Raw genomic sequence first — 18,171 nt, 5'->3', positions numbered from 1 at the left:
CTCCTTGTTTCTACACTCACTGTCCATTTTATCAGCTCCACTTACCATATAGAAGCACTTTGTAGTTCCACAATTACTGACTGTAGTCCATCTGTTTCTCTGCATGCTTTGTTAGCCCCCTTTCATGCTGTTATTGGTGGTGGGTGGTGGATCATTCTCAGCACTGCAGTGACACTGACATGGTGGTGGTGTGTTAGTGTGTGTTGTGCTGGTATGGATCAGACACAGCAGCGCTGATGGAGTTTTAAAACACCTGTCACTGCTGGACTGAGAATAGTCCATCAACCAAAAATATCCCGCCAACAGTGCCCCATGGGCAGCGTCCTGTGACCACTGATGAAGATCTCAAAGATGACCAACTCAAACAGCAGCAATAGATGAGCGATCGTCTCTGACTTTACATTTACAAGGTGAACCAACTAGGTAGTAGTGACTAATAGAGTGAACAGTGAGTGGACACAGTATTTAAAAACTCCAGCAGCACTGCTGTGTCTGATCCACTCATACCAGCACAACACACACTAACACACCACCACCATGACATTGTCACTGCAGTGATGAGAATGATCCACCACCTAAATAATACCTGCTCTGTGGTGGTCCTGGGAGAGTCCATTGAAGAACAGCATGAAAGGGGGCTAACAAAGCATGCAGAGAAATAGATGTACTACAGTCAGTAATTGTAGAACTACACAGTGCTGCTATATGGTAAGTGGAGCTGATACAATGGATAGTGAGTGTAGAAACAAGGAGGTGGTTTTAATGTTATGGCTGATCGGTGTATAATAATTATGAGTGATTATAAGTAATTATGAGGGATCAAGGGCCCAGTATGGTCAACTGGCTTTTATTAAGTGTAGATTCATGGACCAATAAAGAATGCTGTTCAGCTTGTGGTTGAGAACCCATGCCAAAACATGGGCAATAATTAAACTTATAAATGTTAGCAATAAGTTTGGGTAAACCTCTTTAGGTGTTTGTACTATAGAGTACAGCTGGCCCTATTAAATTAGCTTATAATTGTTGGACATTATACAGTACAAACATGTAAAATGACCTAATGACTTCTACCAGATTGCTGCCCATTTCTTAATAAAGACTTACTTAATATATGGCATCAAATATGGTGGGTTGAAGCCACTGTGGGTTTCTTTTCCTCTTGCAATGCTCTTGCAATTTAGGTATGCACTATTTGAACTCAATATAACTGTTAATTGCAACATTGCAACATTTTATTGAAATCTTACTTACTGAAGTGCTAAACACTAGGACAAACATTAAAACTAAGCTTCTTTTTCATGTAATGTTTGCATTATTTTATTACAACCTGAATCTTAGTGCTGTATATAGACACTGAAGGGTTTGAAAGTTCCTCTGGGCCTCCACATCTAATCTTGTAACAGTTTGGCTCTTAAACTATTGCAAATGCAAGGCGCTTATTTGAAAGGATCTCTGGTTACATGAATAAGCAATGTCTTCATCCAACACTGGCTTTGTGTTAATGGAAAACAGGCATCTAAATCCTTCGGACTATCACTACATGGCTGATAAACCAACAATCAATCCTTTTTAAATGGAGTGGCTAAGAAGCGACTCCAGCACTTGCTGATAAAATGTCTATTTATATCAGTTTGGTAAGTGGACAAGCCAGGAAGTATAGAAGAAGCCTCATAAGTCACAGTTTAAAGGTCAGTATTAATCTTGGAGAGAACAGAATACAATTTCTCACTATCACTCAGTTCACTACAGTGGGTGATAGAGAATCATAGCATACACAGATTCACTCATCAGACTAAGTAGCGATAAAGATTAAGGGGCTGACAAAAGCGATAAAATGAAGAGAGATGGGGCACTCAAAAGCCAGCTTTGCTATGCTTCAGGGCAGTTATTTTCAGTCACAAAAACTGCCCCAGGTCTTAAATCTGACAAACTAGTATCACAATTGGTATTTTTTAAGTAGTTTCATGTACTGCACATGTACAATTAACAATTATAATTTAGAGTAGCCCAGAGGTAGGCCAAATAACAAATGGTCTCCTTTTAATGGTGTCTAATTCTGATTATAAGTTCATTATTGGGTTCAGTACTCACCTAAAATGCTAGATCAGAATCAGATAGAATTTTATATACACCGATCAACCATAACATTAAAACCACCTGGGTGGGTGGTGGATCATTCTCAGCACTGCAGTGACACTGACAAGGTGGTGGTGTGTTAGTGTGTGGTGTGCTGGTATGAGTGGATAAGACACAGCAGTGCTGCTGAAGTTTTAAAACACCTCACTGTCACTGCTGGACTGAGAATAGTCCACCAACCAAAAATATATCCAGCCAACAGCGCCCTGTGGGCAGCGTCCAGTGACCACTGATGAAGGTCTAGAAGATGACCAACTCAAACAGCAGCAATAGATGAGCGATCGTCTCTGACTTTACGTCTACAAGGTGGACAAACTAGGTAGGAGTGTCTAGTAGAGTGGACAGTGAGTGGACACGGTATTTACAAACTCCAGCAGCGCTGCTGTGTCTGATCCACTCATACCAGCACAACACACACTAACACACCACCAACATGTCATTGTCACTGCAGTGCTGAGAATGATCCACCACCCAAATAATACCTGCTCTGTGGTGGTCCTGTGGGGGTTCTGACCATTGAAGAACAGCATGAAAGGGGGCTAACAAAGAATGCAGAGAAACAGATGGACTACAGTCAGTAATTGTAGAACTACAAAGTGCTTCTATATGGTAAGTGGAGCTGATAAAATGGACAGTGAGTGTAGAAACAAGGAGGTGGTTTTAATGTTATGGCTGATCGGTGTATGTTCGGATATACAGTGGAACCTCGATTTAACCGATCCCCATTTAACAGACAATATCTGGAAAACCAAATGTCTGGTCCGACTGTTTGAAATTCCCTCAAGAAGCGTACCAAGACCAGTAGTGCAGAAATTCTCTGCTAGCCAGCGCACGTCTCTCTGTTTACGAGTGATAGGCTTTATTTTGTTGAGACTCGCTTTGTTCTCGCCTTTTTTAAGTGTTTTATGCTTAATTTTTGAAAGTTCTAGGGCTTAGTTATGCACCAGTACTGCTCCAGTCCCCACTATACGATCACAGCAAAAAACATCTCCTCCACCACACAAGGCAAATGAAATTTCTCCCCAGTAGTACAGTACACCAATTTGTAATATTTATTTACATTACATATTTACATATCTATTTATCCCTCTATTCATCCCTTGGAAAAAAACCTCACTGTTTCAGACGATCGCATTTCACGGACCAGTGCACCCCCCTTTTAGTCTGTTAAATCGGGGTTCCACTGTATATCCAGATGAACCAGATCCAGATGTCGTTGCCAATTTGCAAATATTGTCTGCCCACTAGGTTCTGATAAAAGATGGTACACAGGTCTAGTATTAACAGAAAAACTGAAATATTGACATTTGACTTCGACTCTTTAGATCCATGCATGACACAGGGTACATCTTTTTATTAATAGTTAATTCATTGGGACTTCTTTCCTAGTACATTGTTAAGGAACTCCAGTAGCCTTCACAGTGCCTTGACCACAACCACCTCAACCACATTAAGTCCTTTTTGATGGAAATTGGAACACTGATTGGGAGCCAAGCCTTTTTATCCAACATGAACCGTAAACTGATTTGGCAAACATTTCTAAAGACACTTGTGAAAAGGCTGTTATAGCTGCAAAGTGTGGGGAACAGCTTCATATTAATTGTTTTAAAATTGGCTACACACAACTGGATAAGTACACTGTACTCAAGAGATTGTAGTCTGTCTGTGGGAGGTTGTGGCTTTGATGATGGCTTGGCTCACGTTTGATGTTTCAATTCTTCCCAAATGTGTTCAATAGAGTTAAGGTCAGCGCTCAGTGCTTATTATTAATTGTTAATTAATTGGGACTTCCTTCCTTGTACATTGTTAAGGAACTCCAGTAGCATGCACAGTGCCTTGACCACAACCACCTCAACCACATTAAGTCCTTTTTGATGGAGATTGGAACACTGATTGGGAGCCAAGCCTTTTTATTCAACATGAACCGTAAACTGATTTGGCAAACATTTCTAAAGACACTTGTGTGTTATAGCTGCAAAGTGTGGGGAACAGCTTCATATTAATGCTTTTAAAATTGGCCATACATCAACCTCATGGTCAGGTGCCCACATGGTATTTGTAACATAGGGTATTTATAACACTGACAGCTCTATAGTCATTCTGGCAATGAAACTGTCAAGTGAAAGCAGATTTGGGACTGATTTTTATTGCCCCTGTGAATGCTGATGTTTATAAGCAGGCAGTAATGCATGAATGCATAATAGGTATGTAAACTTGGATGTGCAGTCACTCTGCATTGGTCTTGCATTCCTATGTGTCGTTTTTACAGCACAAAGCTTTGTTACACAACTGTTCTAATTTACAGATGAAGTTAAATGATTGGTTGTTTATCGAGTAAATGGTTTGTTCTCATTGTTTGTTAACCTTGGTGTCATACAGTTATAAATGCTGGGTTATGAAGCATACAGAAGGCGTAAACCTCATTAATCATTTAAAAATATTTGTTAAAATAATCATTAATTTGGTTTATAATTAAGCCGAAGCACCATTAACCTTTTTGTTTTTAAATGTATTAGCTCTGGTGTTGTTACAAGTCAAATGAGAAGCAGATGATGTACTCTTCTTCTTTATAGCTCTTTCTATTTCTACAGCACACATGAACAGTAAAACGCTAGTTTGTGTGCAACTCTAGAGCCAATTTTGTTAGAACAGCCATGTGTATCCAATCAGAGCGCAAAGAAAAGGAACTTCCCACATCACCCCCACTCAAGTGGAATCCCTCGACACACAGTCACCTTTAGGGGTGAGTTCTTTAACACAATCCAGTCATTGCTTCCATATGTAGTCCAGCTGCTGTTCAGAGCCATACATGGCTATTTAACAGTATTTGTTAGTGTTTAGGCTTTGATTTATTGCTGGTTAACGGTTAACGATTGGGTCAGTCAAAACAACTTGGTCCTTTTGGTTTCCCAAGCAAAAATTAGGCAAGGAGGCATCTCTACATATCATTTTGCCTGTAACTTTAGAAAGACACGCTCCTGTACTAGCATCAGTTGATTTTGTCTTATTAGTGAACATGACACTGTTTGGGGAATGATAAAGAGGGAGGGACTGAGTGATAGGAGTTCCAAAACAGCTTCTGCCAAAGTAGCTGACTACACACAGCTACATAAGTACACTGTACTCAAGAGATAGTAGTCTGTCTGTGGGAGGTTGGGCCTATTTACTCAAAGAAGCATTTGTGAGGCCAGGCACTAATGATGGCTTGGCTCACGTTTGATGTTTCAATTCTTCCCAAATGTGTTCAATAGAGTTAAGGTCAGTGCTCAGTGTAGGTAAATCACCAATCCATGTCTATGGATTTTGCTTTTTGCACTGAAATACTGTTGTGCTAGAACAGGACAAGGACTTTCCAAAATGTTGACACAAAACTAAACGCATGAAATAAATTTCATATAACTGATTTCATTCATCTGTTAGCAAAAAACCTTGATCATTAGAAAGGTTGCCCTCATACTGTCACAAAGTGATAAATGCTTCAGAGTACACCGATCAGCCATAACATTAAAACCACCTCCTTGTTTCTACACTCACTGTCCATTTTATCAGCTCCACTTACCATATAGAAGCACTTTGTAGTTCTACAATTACTGACTGTAGTCCATCTGTTTCTCTACATGCTTGTTTTATCCCCCTTTCATTCTGTTCTTCAATGGTCAGGACTCTCCCAGGACCACTACAGGTCCTGACCATTGAAGAACAGGGTGAAAGCAGGCTAAAAAGGTATGTCGAGAAATTGATGGACTACATCTAAGTAAATGTCTAGATGAACCCAAGAGCAAGGGACTTAACCAGGCCCAAAAATGATAACAATAACAGTACCACTGAACTCCTCAAAGGCAACAAAATTATGGTAGCACTATCAATTGATTCCATGCAGTGAAATCACCAAGAAACTTGGAAAACAAGGCAATTAGGAAAAACAATCAACCAGCTACCTAGTCCACTGGCAGATTACAACTTAAAGATTTACTAAAGAGAGAATCAAAGGGACTTCAAAACATGACTAGTGACTGCTAAAAATGTGGCCATGGCAGAAATAAGAAAATTCTAGACAGAAGATGCCCTGACAACTGAAGACATCAGATATATAAGGTGCCAATCAGTAGCAAAAAAGCCAGGAAAAGTGAAAGGGAGCATGCAAAATCTGCCCTGAGATCAGGTAAGCTTATAAAGCATTGTCCTGAGGTGTAGCAAGTAAAGTTTAACCCCCACACACCTCCTTAATGACAGGTCATAACATTACAGTAACATATACACTGATCAGCCATAACATTAAAAGCACCTCCTTGTTTCTACACTCACTGTCCATTTTATCATCTCCACTTACCATATAGAAGCACTTTGTAGTTCTACAATTACTGACTGTAGTCCATCTGTTTTTCTGCATGCTTTTTTAGCCTGCTTTCACCCTGTTCTTCATTGGTCAGGACCCCCACAGGACCACCACAGAGCAGGTATTATTTGGGTGGTGGATCATTCTCAGCACTGCAGTGACACTGACATGGTGGTGATGTGTTAGTGTGTGTTGTGCTGGTATGAGTGGATCAGACACAGCAGCGCTGCTGGAGTTTTTAAATACCGTGTCCACTCACTGTCCACTCTATTAGACACTCCTACCTAGTTGGTCCACCTTGTAGATGTAAAGTCAGAGACGATCGCTCATCTATTGCTGCTGTTTGAGTTGGTCATCTTCTAGACCTTCATCAGTGGTCACAGGACGCTGTCCATGGGGTGCTGTTGGCTGGATGTTTTTGGTTGGTGGACTATTCTCAGTCCAGCAGTGACAGTGAGGTGTTTAAAAACTCCATCAGCATTGATGTGTCTTATCCACTAAAACCAGCACAACACACACTAACACACCACCACCATGTACAGTAAGTGTCACTGCAATGCTGAGAATGATCCACCACCTAATAATACCTGACCATTGAAGAACAGCATGAAAGGGGGCTAACAAAGCATGCAGAGAAACAGATGGACCACTGATAAAATGGACAGTAAGTGTAGAAACAAGGAGGTGGTTTTAATGTTATGGCTGATCGGTGTAGAAGTGCAGCAAATAAAGTACATAAGCATGTAACTCTAATAAAATACATAGGAGACCCTATCTTGTGTCTAATTTGCTTCATAACCTTTCCAGCATATATTACTATTGCATACCTGTGAACTGTTGCATGATGGGGGTACCATACTCCTTGCCCATACTGGAGAGTGTATCTCTTCTCAGTGTGTTGATATCTGAAGTGTGGGTGAGAACAGTTTTGTTGAGCTGTTTGACACAGTTCCAAAGGCCACTGACATGTTTGTTAAGTCCGTCCTTAATTCTGCTTAGACTGTCTGACATTGGCTCCAACTTGTCACAAACACCTTCTATATTGGTCATCCGTCCATTCATTCCAGACAACATTGTCTCTAATCTGTTGACCGATTCTTGGCATTTCCCACAAGCTTCTTCAAGTTTGTTTAGTCTGTCATAGAGACCATCTGTATGACTTTGATGGCTGATTGACTCATTGAGAATCTGGACTGAGTTCTCCAAATGTTTAACCTGCTGCACGAGAGGTCCCATCTCATCCTTCAGATTCTGAGGCTCTTTTTCTACCATGTAATGGCTATTGACTGGTATGATCTGTTGTTGTGTGCCTCCCAGAACGTGTAGTGCTGCACTGATCTTGGTTTCTAGTGATTTGCTCTGTGCCTCCAATTCCTTTGCCTGCTGTTTCCTCAACTTTTCCTCCAGGTGGTTGCAGTGTACTTCCACACTCCTTTCTGCTAAGCTAACCCTTGTTTCCAGGGCTTCCTCCAGAGCTTTGTGTTGTATTTTAGTTTGATTAAAAGCACTAGTCAAGCTTTGGTGTGCATTCTTCAGGTTTTGTATCTCAGCCTGAAGGTCTGGAGATTCTAATCCTTTCGGGTTGCCTGCTGAAACAAGGTCCTTTAGGTCCTGGATCTCCTGACGAAGGTCTGCTTCTTTAGACTCAAGGAGCTCAGTCAGACTTAGGTATGAGGTCTCTTGCTCTTCACACTGCTCTTTAACTGACTTCATTTTGTAGTCACAAGCATTTTTTAAATCAGCTATCTTAATGTCCATTCCCTCCAGAAGCTCCATTTGAAGGGCTTGAATTTTTTGGTCAACGTAAGCCTGACATTGACACTCAGTGACTGGGGCAGAGGAAGGGAGAGGAACTGTGGTTCTGCCAGCCGTCTCCGTTATCCGATTCACCTGGCCTTCAAGCTGCAAGATCTTAGCCTCTAGGCCCTGAATGCTATTGGTGTTGGAGCTGATTGTATCAGAAAGGTGGGTGACCTGTTCCTGAAGCTCATCAGGGACTGGAGAAATGGTCTGAAATGAGTCTGAAGGTAGCACAAAGCTCTCAGTACCTTCGCTCAGGGCGTGCTGAGACTGTCTCAGATTATCAAGTACGTTCAGGACTATCTTGCTTGCATCTTCTTGCAAATTTTGGCGCAGGTTTGCATTGGCAGCTGTCATGGCAGCCTGCAAATCATAGACAGTCAGAGAAAGACGTTGCACTTCTTCTTCCAACTCTCGGACTCTACGGCCTTCAGGTTGACCTGTCTGTCGACCGGCCTCTCCACCTTCAGTCCAGGAATTTGCTTGTCCACCTTGCCCAGGTTGTGCCCAAGGATGGGAACCACTGGACACCTCTGGTCCTATTGAGAAACACAATAACCATAACTTTATACAGGCTAACTTGAAAAAATCCATACATATTTATCAAGCCAAAGGTCATACCAAGGACACTCTGTTGGGTCCTCTGGTTGGAAGGTTGATCTGGTTTCTGAAGAATGTGAGGGCTTGATGGAGCCTCCCTCTGTTCCATACAGTTATGACCACGGTAACCTGGGCAACATCTCCACTCCATCTCGGTCACCTGCTTGTAGCCCACCTTGTACATAGGCCGTGCACGGTATCTAAGCACATAGATATAAAATCATTTAATGTAGCATTAATTACTATTACTAAGATCTATTATCTAAAAACAACAAATAAAATGTCCCAATATAAGAAAACAAACTACATGATGGAGTTTGGTGTGTATATTTTTAATAAATTGTACAATTCCAGCACTTCAGATCTCATGTTTAGTATATAATGTAAATGACAAAAGTGTAACAAAATGAAAATATGTTTGTGTCAAAAGTACTGGTCTTCGAACGTCTTTGAACAACTGTGGCATGATCTCAACACTGCTAGATATATTAATATGGTTTACTTGCAGATGTAAAATATAGTGTTCCAGTTTACTTTCAGTATTTCAAAACTCTACTGCCTCTACCATGTACAACCCCAAATCAGAAAACGTTGGGACAGTATGGAAAATGCAAATAATAAAAAACACAGTTTCTTACATTGACTTTAACTTTATTTGATTGCAGACAGGATGAACCTGAGATATTTCATATTTTGTCTGTTTAACTTCATTTCATTTATTAATAAACATCTATTCCTGCATTTCAGGCCTGCATTCCAAAAAAAATGTTGGGACAGTAAAGCATCTACCACTTTGTAATGTTGCAATTCCTTTTCACCACACTTAAAAGACGTTTTGGCACCGATGATACCAATTGATTTAGTGTTCAGGTTTTATTTTGTCTCGTTCTTCCTGCAAACACGTCTTAAGATGTGCAACAGTACGGGGACGTCGTTGTCACATTTTTCATTTCAAAATTCTCCACACATTCTCTATTGGGGACAGGTCAGGACTGCAGGCAGGCCAGTCCAGTACCCGTACCCTCTTCTACTGCAGCCATGCCTTTGTAATATGTGCAGCAGGTGGTTTTGCATTGTCTTGTTGAAAAATGCATGGACATCCCTGGAAAAGACGACATCTTGAAGGCAGCATATGTTGCTCTAAGATCTCAATCTACTTTTCTGCATTAATGCTGCCATCAAAGAAGTGTAAATGACCTTTGCCAAGGGCACTGAGACAGCCCCATACCATGACAGATCCTGGCTTTTGGACTTGTTGCTGATAACAGTCTGGATGGTCCTTTTCGTCTTTGGTCTGGATCACACGGCGTCCATTTTTTCCAAAAAATACCTGAAATGCTGAGTCATCTGACCACAAGACACATTTCCACTGTGTGATGGTGCATCCTAGATGCCTCCCAGCCCAGAGAAGTCGATGCCGCTTTTGGACATGGTTAACATAAGGCTTCTTTTTGCACAGTAAAGTTTTAAGTGGCATTTGTGCATGTAACTCTGTATTGTAGTGTTTGACAAAAGTTTGCCAAAGTAATCCCTCACCCATGTGGTTATCTCAGCTATTGTTGAGTGGTGGTTTTTGATGCAGTGCCATCTGAGGGGTCGAAGCTTGCGCCCTTGGCCTTTATGCACTGAAATTCCTCCCGAATCTTTAAATCGTTTAATGATATTATGCACTGTAGAGGGAGAAATATGCAAATCCCCTCCAATCTTTCTTTGAGGTACATTGTTTTTAAACATTTCAATAATTTTCTCATACATTTGTTGACAAACTGGAGCAATAGAACTGTGTTCTAAAACTCTGCAGGCCAATCCAAATTCCTTCTGACATATTCCTGTCAACGCCACTTGAGCTTCTTGGTCAAGAGTAGCCTAAGTCGTGGAGTCGCCATTAAGTTCTTGCTTGTTATGTGATCTTTTTATGGTTGCCAATGACACATCTGTCCCAGCCTTCCTTAGGTCATCCAGTAAATTTTTTGCAGCAAGATGAGGATTATTCTTTGCTGTCCTGATGAAAATGCTTAGACCTCCTTAGTAGTCACCATGGGTGCAACACATCTTGAACACATTTCTGAGTGATGTTTATATCACAGCAGAAGAAAATCTGATTTGGTCACTGAGTTCCCAATGGTTTAATTATGCTGTAAGCTAACTTTAGGTCATAAAGACTAGCAGTAAATTTTAAGATCAGCAATACTACAGGTACAATCATTATGGTATGGCCATATTAACAAAATATCATACTACTCTAAAATGGTACATAATTTTCTTAGTCTAATGCTGTATCATTCAACTGATAAAGACTTAATTCAAACCAAAAATAGCTATGCAAAGGGGGGGAACTGCATATTTCCGAAGGGTTCGAAATCTACAGCTTATACCATGACTGATGTTCCATTACCATAAAAATGCAAGTGCAAATACACAAAGCATTGCCTAATGTAAATGTTTAAGAAGAAACAATGCATGCCATTATTACATGACACATAATTCACTGTGACACACATCTGGAGCACATGTTGGAGGGCAGAGAGCAATAACTAATGTGAATCTGTGTGAAGGAGCTAGAATGTGAGATCACACACATACACACAGAGGGAGAGAGAGATTAGTCCATGCAAAATGGGAACCAGGAGGCAAAAGCGAAACTCACAAAGAACAAGTCTTTTGTGGATGCCTTACATAAGAGCTTCCTATGATTCATCATGCCCAGCATTATTAGACCAGGCGGTATATGACTCAGTGCCCCACCCACAAAAAAGAACGATAATTTCAAAATTCACTTAAAAATGACAACAAATATAGTGAGGCAATTTAAAAAATAAACAAATACCAATTTGCTAATGCACACCACATTGAAATATTTACTTTGAATGTGAACCTTAAAATAGTTTACTACCACCATAATCATGTAACACTAAACATATTATACAGAGCTCTAATAATTATAACAAGTCATGCAAACCCCTATGGACACATAATAAAAAGGTCTAGTGGTGGATTGAACAGAAAGCTATTGTCCCCTCTACAATTACTGACACCCCTAGGAAAAGATGAGTAAAACGGGTTAGAAGAAACATGCTCACTATGTGAAAAAGTTAGGACACCCCATGAGAACATATTTGAACATATGAACATTTGAGCTTTATTTGAACAGTACTGAGAGATGGAGCTTATATAACTAAACAAATAAAACTGAAAAAATTACTTTTAAACACAAGATGTAAAATGTAATGAACAAAAATGGAAATTTATAGTGAGGAAAAAGTTAGGACACCCTATGCCCTAATAGCTGGTATTTCCCCCTTTGGCTGAAATAACCTCAATTAGACATTTCCTATAACCATCTACCAGTCTCTGACATCGACGGGGAGAAAGTTTTTCCCACTCCTCCATCCAGAATTTTTTCAGCTGTGTGAGGTTTGAGGGGTTTCTTCCATGCACAGCCCGTTTCAAATCACCCCACAGCATCTCAATAGGATTAAGATCTGGGCTTTGACTCTGCCATTCCAGAACTCGCCATTTCTTTCTTTTGAGCCATTCCTTGGTGGATTTAATGGAATGTTTGGGGTCGTTGTCATGCTGCATGCTCCACCTCTGCTTCAGCTTTAATTTTTGAACAGATGGTCTTACATTTTCCTCAAGTACCCTCTGATACAGTGAAGAATTCATCGTGGATTCTATAATGGAGAGCAAAGCAGCCCCAAACCATGACATTTCCACCTCCATGCTTCACAGTTGGTATGAGGTTCTTGTGCTCAAATGCTGTGTTTGGTTTGCGCCAAACATGTCTTCTGTTACTGTGCCTAAATAATTCAGCTTTGGATTCATCTGTCCAAACTACATTGTTCCAGAAGTCCTGGTCTTTGTCTAGGTGTTCTCTGGTAAACTTTTTTGACAGCAAGTGTTTTCTCCTTGCTCAGTTCCCATGAAAATCAAACTTGTGCAGTCTCTTTCTGATGGTAGATGCATGAACCTTGCTATCAACTGTGGCAAAAGCTTCCTGTTATTATTGGAGACTTCTTCACGCATCATGTGGTCTGCTCTTGGGCTGAACTTGCTAGGACGGCCTGACCTGACCATGTTGGCAGTTGTTTTAAATGTTCACCACATGTAAATGATTTTCTGGACAGTGGAATGGCTGATTTCTAATTGTTTTGAGATCTTTTTAAATCCCTTCCCACACTCATATGCATCTACAACCTTCTTTCTGAGGGCCTCAGAGAGCTTTTTAGATCTCACCATGGTGATAACACTCACTTTAACAATCAAGAGCAAACCAAACTAATGTCTGAGGTTTAAATAAAATTCCAATGTCCTCTAACGATGCTCTAATCATTGCAGCTGATGTGGTGCACTGGATTCTAATTGGATTCTTAGACATTTTAAGTAGTAATAAATGTGAAATTTAAAATAAAATTTTTGTTTATTACATTTTACAACTTGTGTTTAAAGGTCATTTTTAACGATCAGAGTGTCTAGGAAGTTCCAAGCAGTAAATCAGTACTTGCTGTTTCACTGGGGAAACATATGAGGTAACAGATGTCAAGTATTCTTTGTTATTCTTAGAAAACACACAATTGAAATAAGAGAAACAGTATGTTATCCTTTACAAAAACCTAAGATAATAAGTTGATCTGGAAGTGTTGAAATTGGGACATTAAGTAAGATAGATTTTACATTACATACATTACATGTTTTTATTCCTGGAGAGTTACAGGAAAAATACCCTACTGGGATCAAGTCTCCAAAACTACCATCACATGCCACCTCTACATCAACAGATTATTTGCAAGGCTTGTCATCTAACCAGAAACACAAGTGCCTGGATTTTGTTAAGATACTGATGATCATACTGCAACCATGTTCTATCATCTGTTGAAATAAATGTTGAGCTTTTTGGCAACAAACACTCAAGCGAGGTTTGGCATACAAATAAGCATTACTACTCTGAAAAGAACCTGATGCCCACAGTTAAGTATGGTTAATGGCCTGTAATGTTGTGTGGCTATTTTTCCCCAAAAGCAATGCTAACCTCACCAGGGTAAATTACATCATGCACTCCATGACATACCAGGACATATTAAATCAAAGTCTCCCTACATTTCTAAATCATCTAAAAATGCCAAAAAAGGGTCATCATTGGATCTTCCAACAGGACAAGGATCCAAAACACATGTCCATATCAATACAAAATCCAGCTTCTGCAATGGCCACCTTAGAAAGAGTCCTTAATAATCCAGAGAGATTCTGTAAAGAGGAATGTCTCAAATTCCCTGCTCTGTATTCTCCAACCTTATAAGATGTTATAGGAGAAGACTAAGTGCTGTTTCAGAGAGGTTGTTCAAAGAATTAAATGCAGGGGTTTCAATAATTGTCCTACATGTGGTTTTGTTGCTTTAATTTAAGGTTTCCTTTTTTTAATTTTTCCTGTCCAATGTAAGATTAACCTAATTTACCAAAAGATGAATTTCTTATAACCCTTTTTATTCGCCTTAAACAAGGGTGCCAGTAAAAAAAAGAGGGGATTGTAGAAGTGTTTAGGTACATTTATTTACTTAAAACATACCTTTTGGAAAATTAAATATGTTTTCAAACCAGTAAAAAGCTAAACTACCACATAAGCTTAATTCATTTATTCATTGTCTGTTTTACCACCGCTTTATTTAATCAGGGTCACGACGGGTACGATTCACAGGTCGCCAGTCTAACACAGGGTAAGCACATACACGCATTCTTACCTAGTGCAATTTTGTATCTCTAATTAATCTGCCTGCATGTCTTTGGACTGTGGCAGTTCCGAAGAAAACCCACACAGACACAGGGAGAACATGCAAACTCCACACAGAACGGACCCAGACCGAATCTTGCTGTGAGGTGACAGTGCTATCCACCAAGCCACTGTGCTGCCTACTTAAGTTTCAGTATTTTTAAAAATAAACCTTGAACATTTTTTTTTTAGTTTAAACCTAGAAAATAGCACACATTTTAAGAGCCTGCTTTTGGCTACGTAGTGTAATACTTATGGTTTAGAAGCCATGTTTCGTATAATTGTAATGCACTATGTATATAGTAGGAATCATCATGTATTTATTTAACATTCATTCTTCCACAAACTACTTTGTTTAGGGTCACAGTGAGTCTGGCATTAGACAATAACAAGCACAGCTGAGAAAACACCCTGGAAAGGGCACCAGTCCATTATTGGGTAACACTCAGTAATTCACTTAAGTATCCACTCACATACTGGGGCAATTTTGATAAGATAACTCAACTTCTGCATGTTTTTCAGATGTATGGAAATCTTTTAAAAAAAAAGTATGTAAGACACAAGTAAAACATGAAAATCGGTGAGGATTAAACCCAGGTCTTTGGGACCCAGCTGCTTCACCAGCTGCACCTTTACGCTTGGCTTAAGTCTCTAAAAAATTTTCATACTAGATTATAAGATGGGCTAAAAAGTCTTTGGTATCCCTATTTTTTCAACACCAAGCAGCTGTAAAGCACAATCATTTCTGTTATTTTTAATTTTTTGCATTTTTAAGGTAATTTTGGCAGAAGTTTTATGGTGCAAAGATACATTTGAATTAACTGGAATATCTAACTGGAAAATGTAAGGCTAACTATGTCTAGAGTAGAGTGCAAACTGCCATTGTCCATACACATAAACTTACTGACGCTTAAGATGGGTGAGCATCTTGTAACTATGGTTTAATGTTTCCTTTTTTTTTTTTTTTACAAATAAAAACCATAAATCTGAGAAACCTTTGATTTAGCGCAGTCAATTTGTCTTCCGCTGCTTAGGCATACCCGATTGTATTCGAGAAGAGCATGTCGCTGCCCACGCCTCTTCCGACACGTGCACAGCCCTCCTCTTCTCGCCGCCGCACTCTGCACATCAGGGTCCTTACCAGCGTATGAAGATCCCACCCACACATTGTCTGGTCATCCCACCTTAGCAGATATGGTGGCCAATTAGTATCTGCTGCAGGAACTGCCAATTATGCCCGCCAGATGCCGCCCAGCCAACCTGTGGCAACGCCGAGTTTCGAACCGAGGAGTTCCGAATCTCGGCGCTGGTGTGCTAGTGGAATATCCCACTGTGCCACCTGGGTTTTACTTTTTTGAAGAAATCATTTTTGTATTTGCATATCTTTCGTTTCGTGTACGGGCTAGGAAAGTACGCCGACGTACGCGAGACGGTTCGGTGTGCCACACTGTACAATGCAAAACTGAATTGTTTGCATTCTATTTGGACAACTTTTCAGTACATAATTGTAATATACAGTATATTATAGGATGTAAATGTTAAAAATATCTTTGCAGAACCTAAACAAAGAAAAAAATCAAGAAACAGCCATTAAATTGTTCTTTAAGGAACCAAAATTTTTTTAATTTTGGCACTGATTCAAGGTGTAGTTTTTGGATCCAGTTTTTCATTGCCTCATGACTTCCTCATGGTCCACTGACATCAGTTTGTGAGCTGCTGCCCTAAGGGTAGGACTACATTTTGGCATGTCTCCCTGACATTTTGATAAATAAGCTGCTTTTAGTAGTGACATTAACAATCCAACAATTGAATGTAATCAGTAAGACTGATCTGGCTAAACTGTGCTGTTTATTATTAAAGAAGTCTTCTGGTGAACTAAACTGACCTTAATTTAGGTCATTTCCTGCAATGATGAAATATGTGATGTATTCATGGTGTCAAAAGTCTATTTCTGTCTTTTGTCACCCAGTGTGCAATCATTTACATTTACATTTACATTTTCAGCATTTAGCAGACGCTCTTATCCAGAGCGACTTACAGAAGTGCTTCCAAAGTGAACATTCCATTTCTCAAGTTTAGGTAAACAACAGTCGAAGAACACATGAGTGCGATTTAAGTTGGATTAGAACACAACCACCACCTTCCTGAATGTGGTTAAAGGAATTTGTATTTTTCAGTGAGCAGAAGAAACTAATGAAACCTCAGACTATAAATTAACTACTTAGGCAAAACCAAACCTGTTGGTGATCAGACTAAAGTATTTGGATAATCCCAGTCACATGGATAGATGTGACATCTGAACCAAAACTGACTCGCAAAAGATCTTGGTGCCTCCATAAGCTTTGTCAGAGAGACAGTTTGTATAAAGTATGCCATTATGACCTCTTTTACAAAAAAATATACTATATGGCAAAAGCTATGCGGACCCCTAACCATGAGTTTGGTGGCCACCCTATTCCAAAACTAAGGCCACTAACATGAAACAATTAAACTCAGTAATTAATACAACATATTCTTATTTTGTCTACATAGTAGTGCAGCAGGTAGTGCGAGTTCTGGGGCCCTGGGTTTAAACTTTACCTCTGGTCACTGTCGGTAAATAATTTGTTGTGTTTATGCCATGTCCTTTTATCCTTTCACAAGCTTCATCTAAGCACTTTGGTGCCCCCTCACTCACCTCCCACAATGCCAGCTAATGGTTTGGCTACTTTAAACTGTCATTAGTAATAAAGTATGAGGTATCAAGGGTCAATCTCTGCCTTTTGAAAGACAGGAATGTAATCGAACAAGCTGCCCCAGTAGTTAACATTACAGAGAAACTCTCAAGTACACTAAAGAAATTTAGAATAAAATACATTAAATAAAGTTGCGATGAAATGCAGTGTAAATATACACAGAGCATTTTATTAAGTATACTTATTTACAATCTGGTAAGTGCATTCATTATGGTAGCTATACCTACCACACAGATGAATTTTGTATGTATACTACCACTTGATGTAGCCCATCTGTTGCTCTGCCCTTTGTCACCACCTGTACACGATTTATCAATTGAAAGGGACGTCCATAGAACCCCCTCTGACCAGATGTCATTTGGAAGGTAGGCCATTTTTAGCACTGCAATTACACTACCATGGTAATGGGGTAATGGCATGGTAGCGTGGTTTGTCCTGGTATGAATTTAATAAAGGCAGTAGTGCTGTTGGGGTTAGCTACCACTTAACAAGGTAAAAGGCAGGTGCTGGTGGGATTTGTGTGTTCTGTTTCTCAGGTTTCTCCTTCATGCCAAAGCTGACTGAACTGAAATTGGCAGATTTCTACACTGAATCTCTGAATTAAGAAACTCTGGTTACCAATAAAACTGTACCTCAACATATGTTCTTGTGGAACTTACATTCCTGCATGAGCACAATGAGGCATATGTTCAGGGCAGGGGGCAGTTTCCACCACATCCAGCACAGCACACGTCACATTCTTCTGTACAACAAATGCACACCAGTTTCTACAAGAGAGTTGTTTCAAAACATGTAAGTTA

General features: G+C 39.8%; 1 protein-coding gene across 1 annotated transcript in view; it reads right to left on the bottom strand.

The window, feature by feature from the left end:
- emilin2b (elastin microfibril interfacer 2b) overlaps window positions 1-18,171 on the bottom strand; it is a 28,149-nt gene that overhangs the window by 6,625 nt on the left and 3,353 nt on the right. The window contains exons 2-4 of the mRNA XM_062993102.1: window positions 18,031-18,138; window positions 8,894-9,072; window positions 7,300-8,811 (exon numbers count right to left, since the gene is read on the bottom strand). Of these exons, the coding sequence (XP_062849172.1) occupies window positions 7,300-8,811; window positions 8,894-9,072; window positions 18,031-18,138 (1,799 nt within the window). The remainder of the gene's footprint in view (window positions 1-7,299; window positions 8,812-8,893; window positions 9,073-18,030; window positions 18,139-18,171) is intronic.

This window comes from Trichomycterus rosablanca, chromosome 4 (assembly GCF_030014385.1).
Source record: "Trichomycterus rosablanca isolate fTriRos1 chromosome 4, fTriRos1.hap1, whole genome shotgun sequence".
Lineage (NCBI taxonomy): Eukaryota > Metazoa > Chordata > Actinopteri > Siluriformes > Trichomycteridae > Trichomycterus > Trichomycterus rosablanca.
The sequence above is the reverse complement of the archived record's forward strand: the minus strand, read 5'-3'. Positions and strand labels throughout refer to the sequence as shown.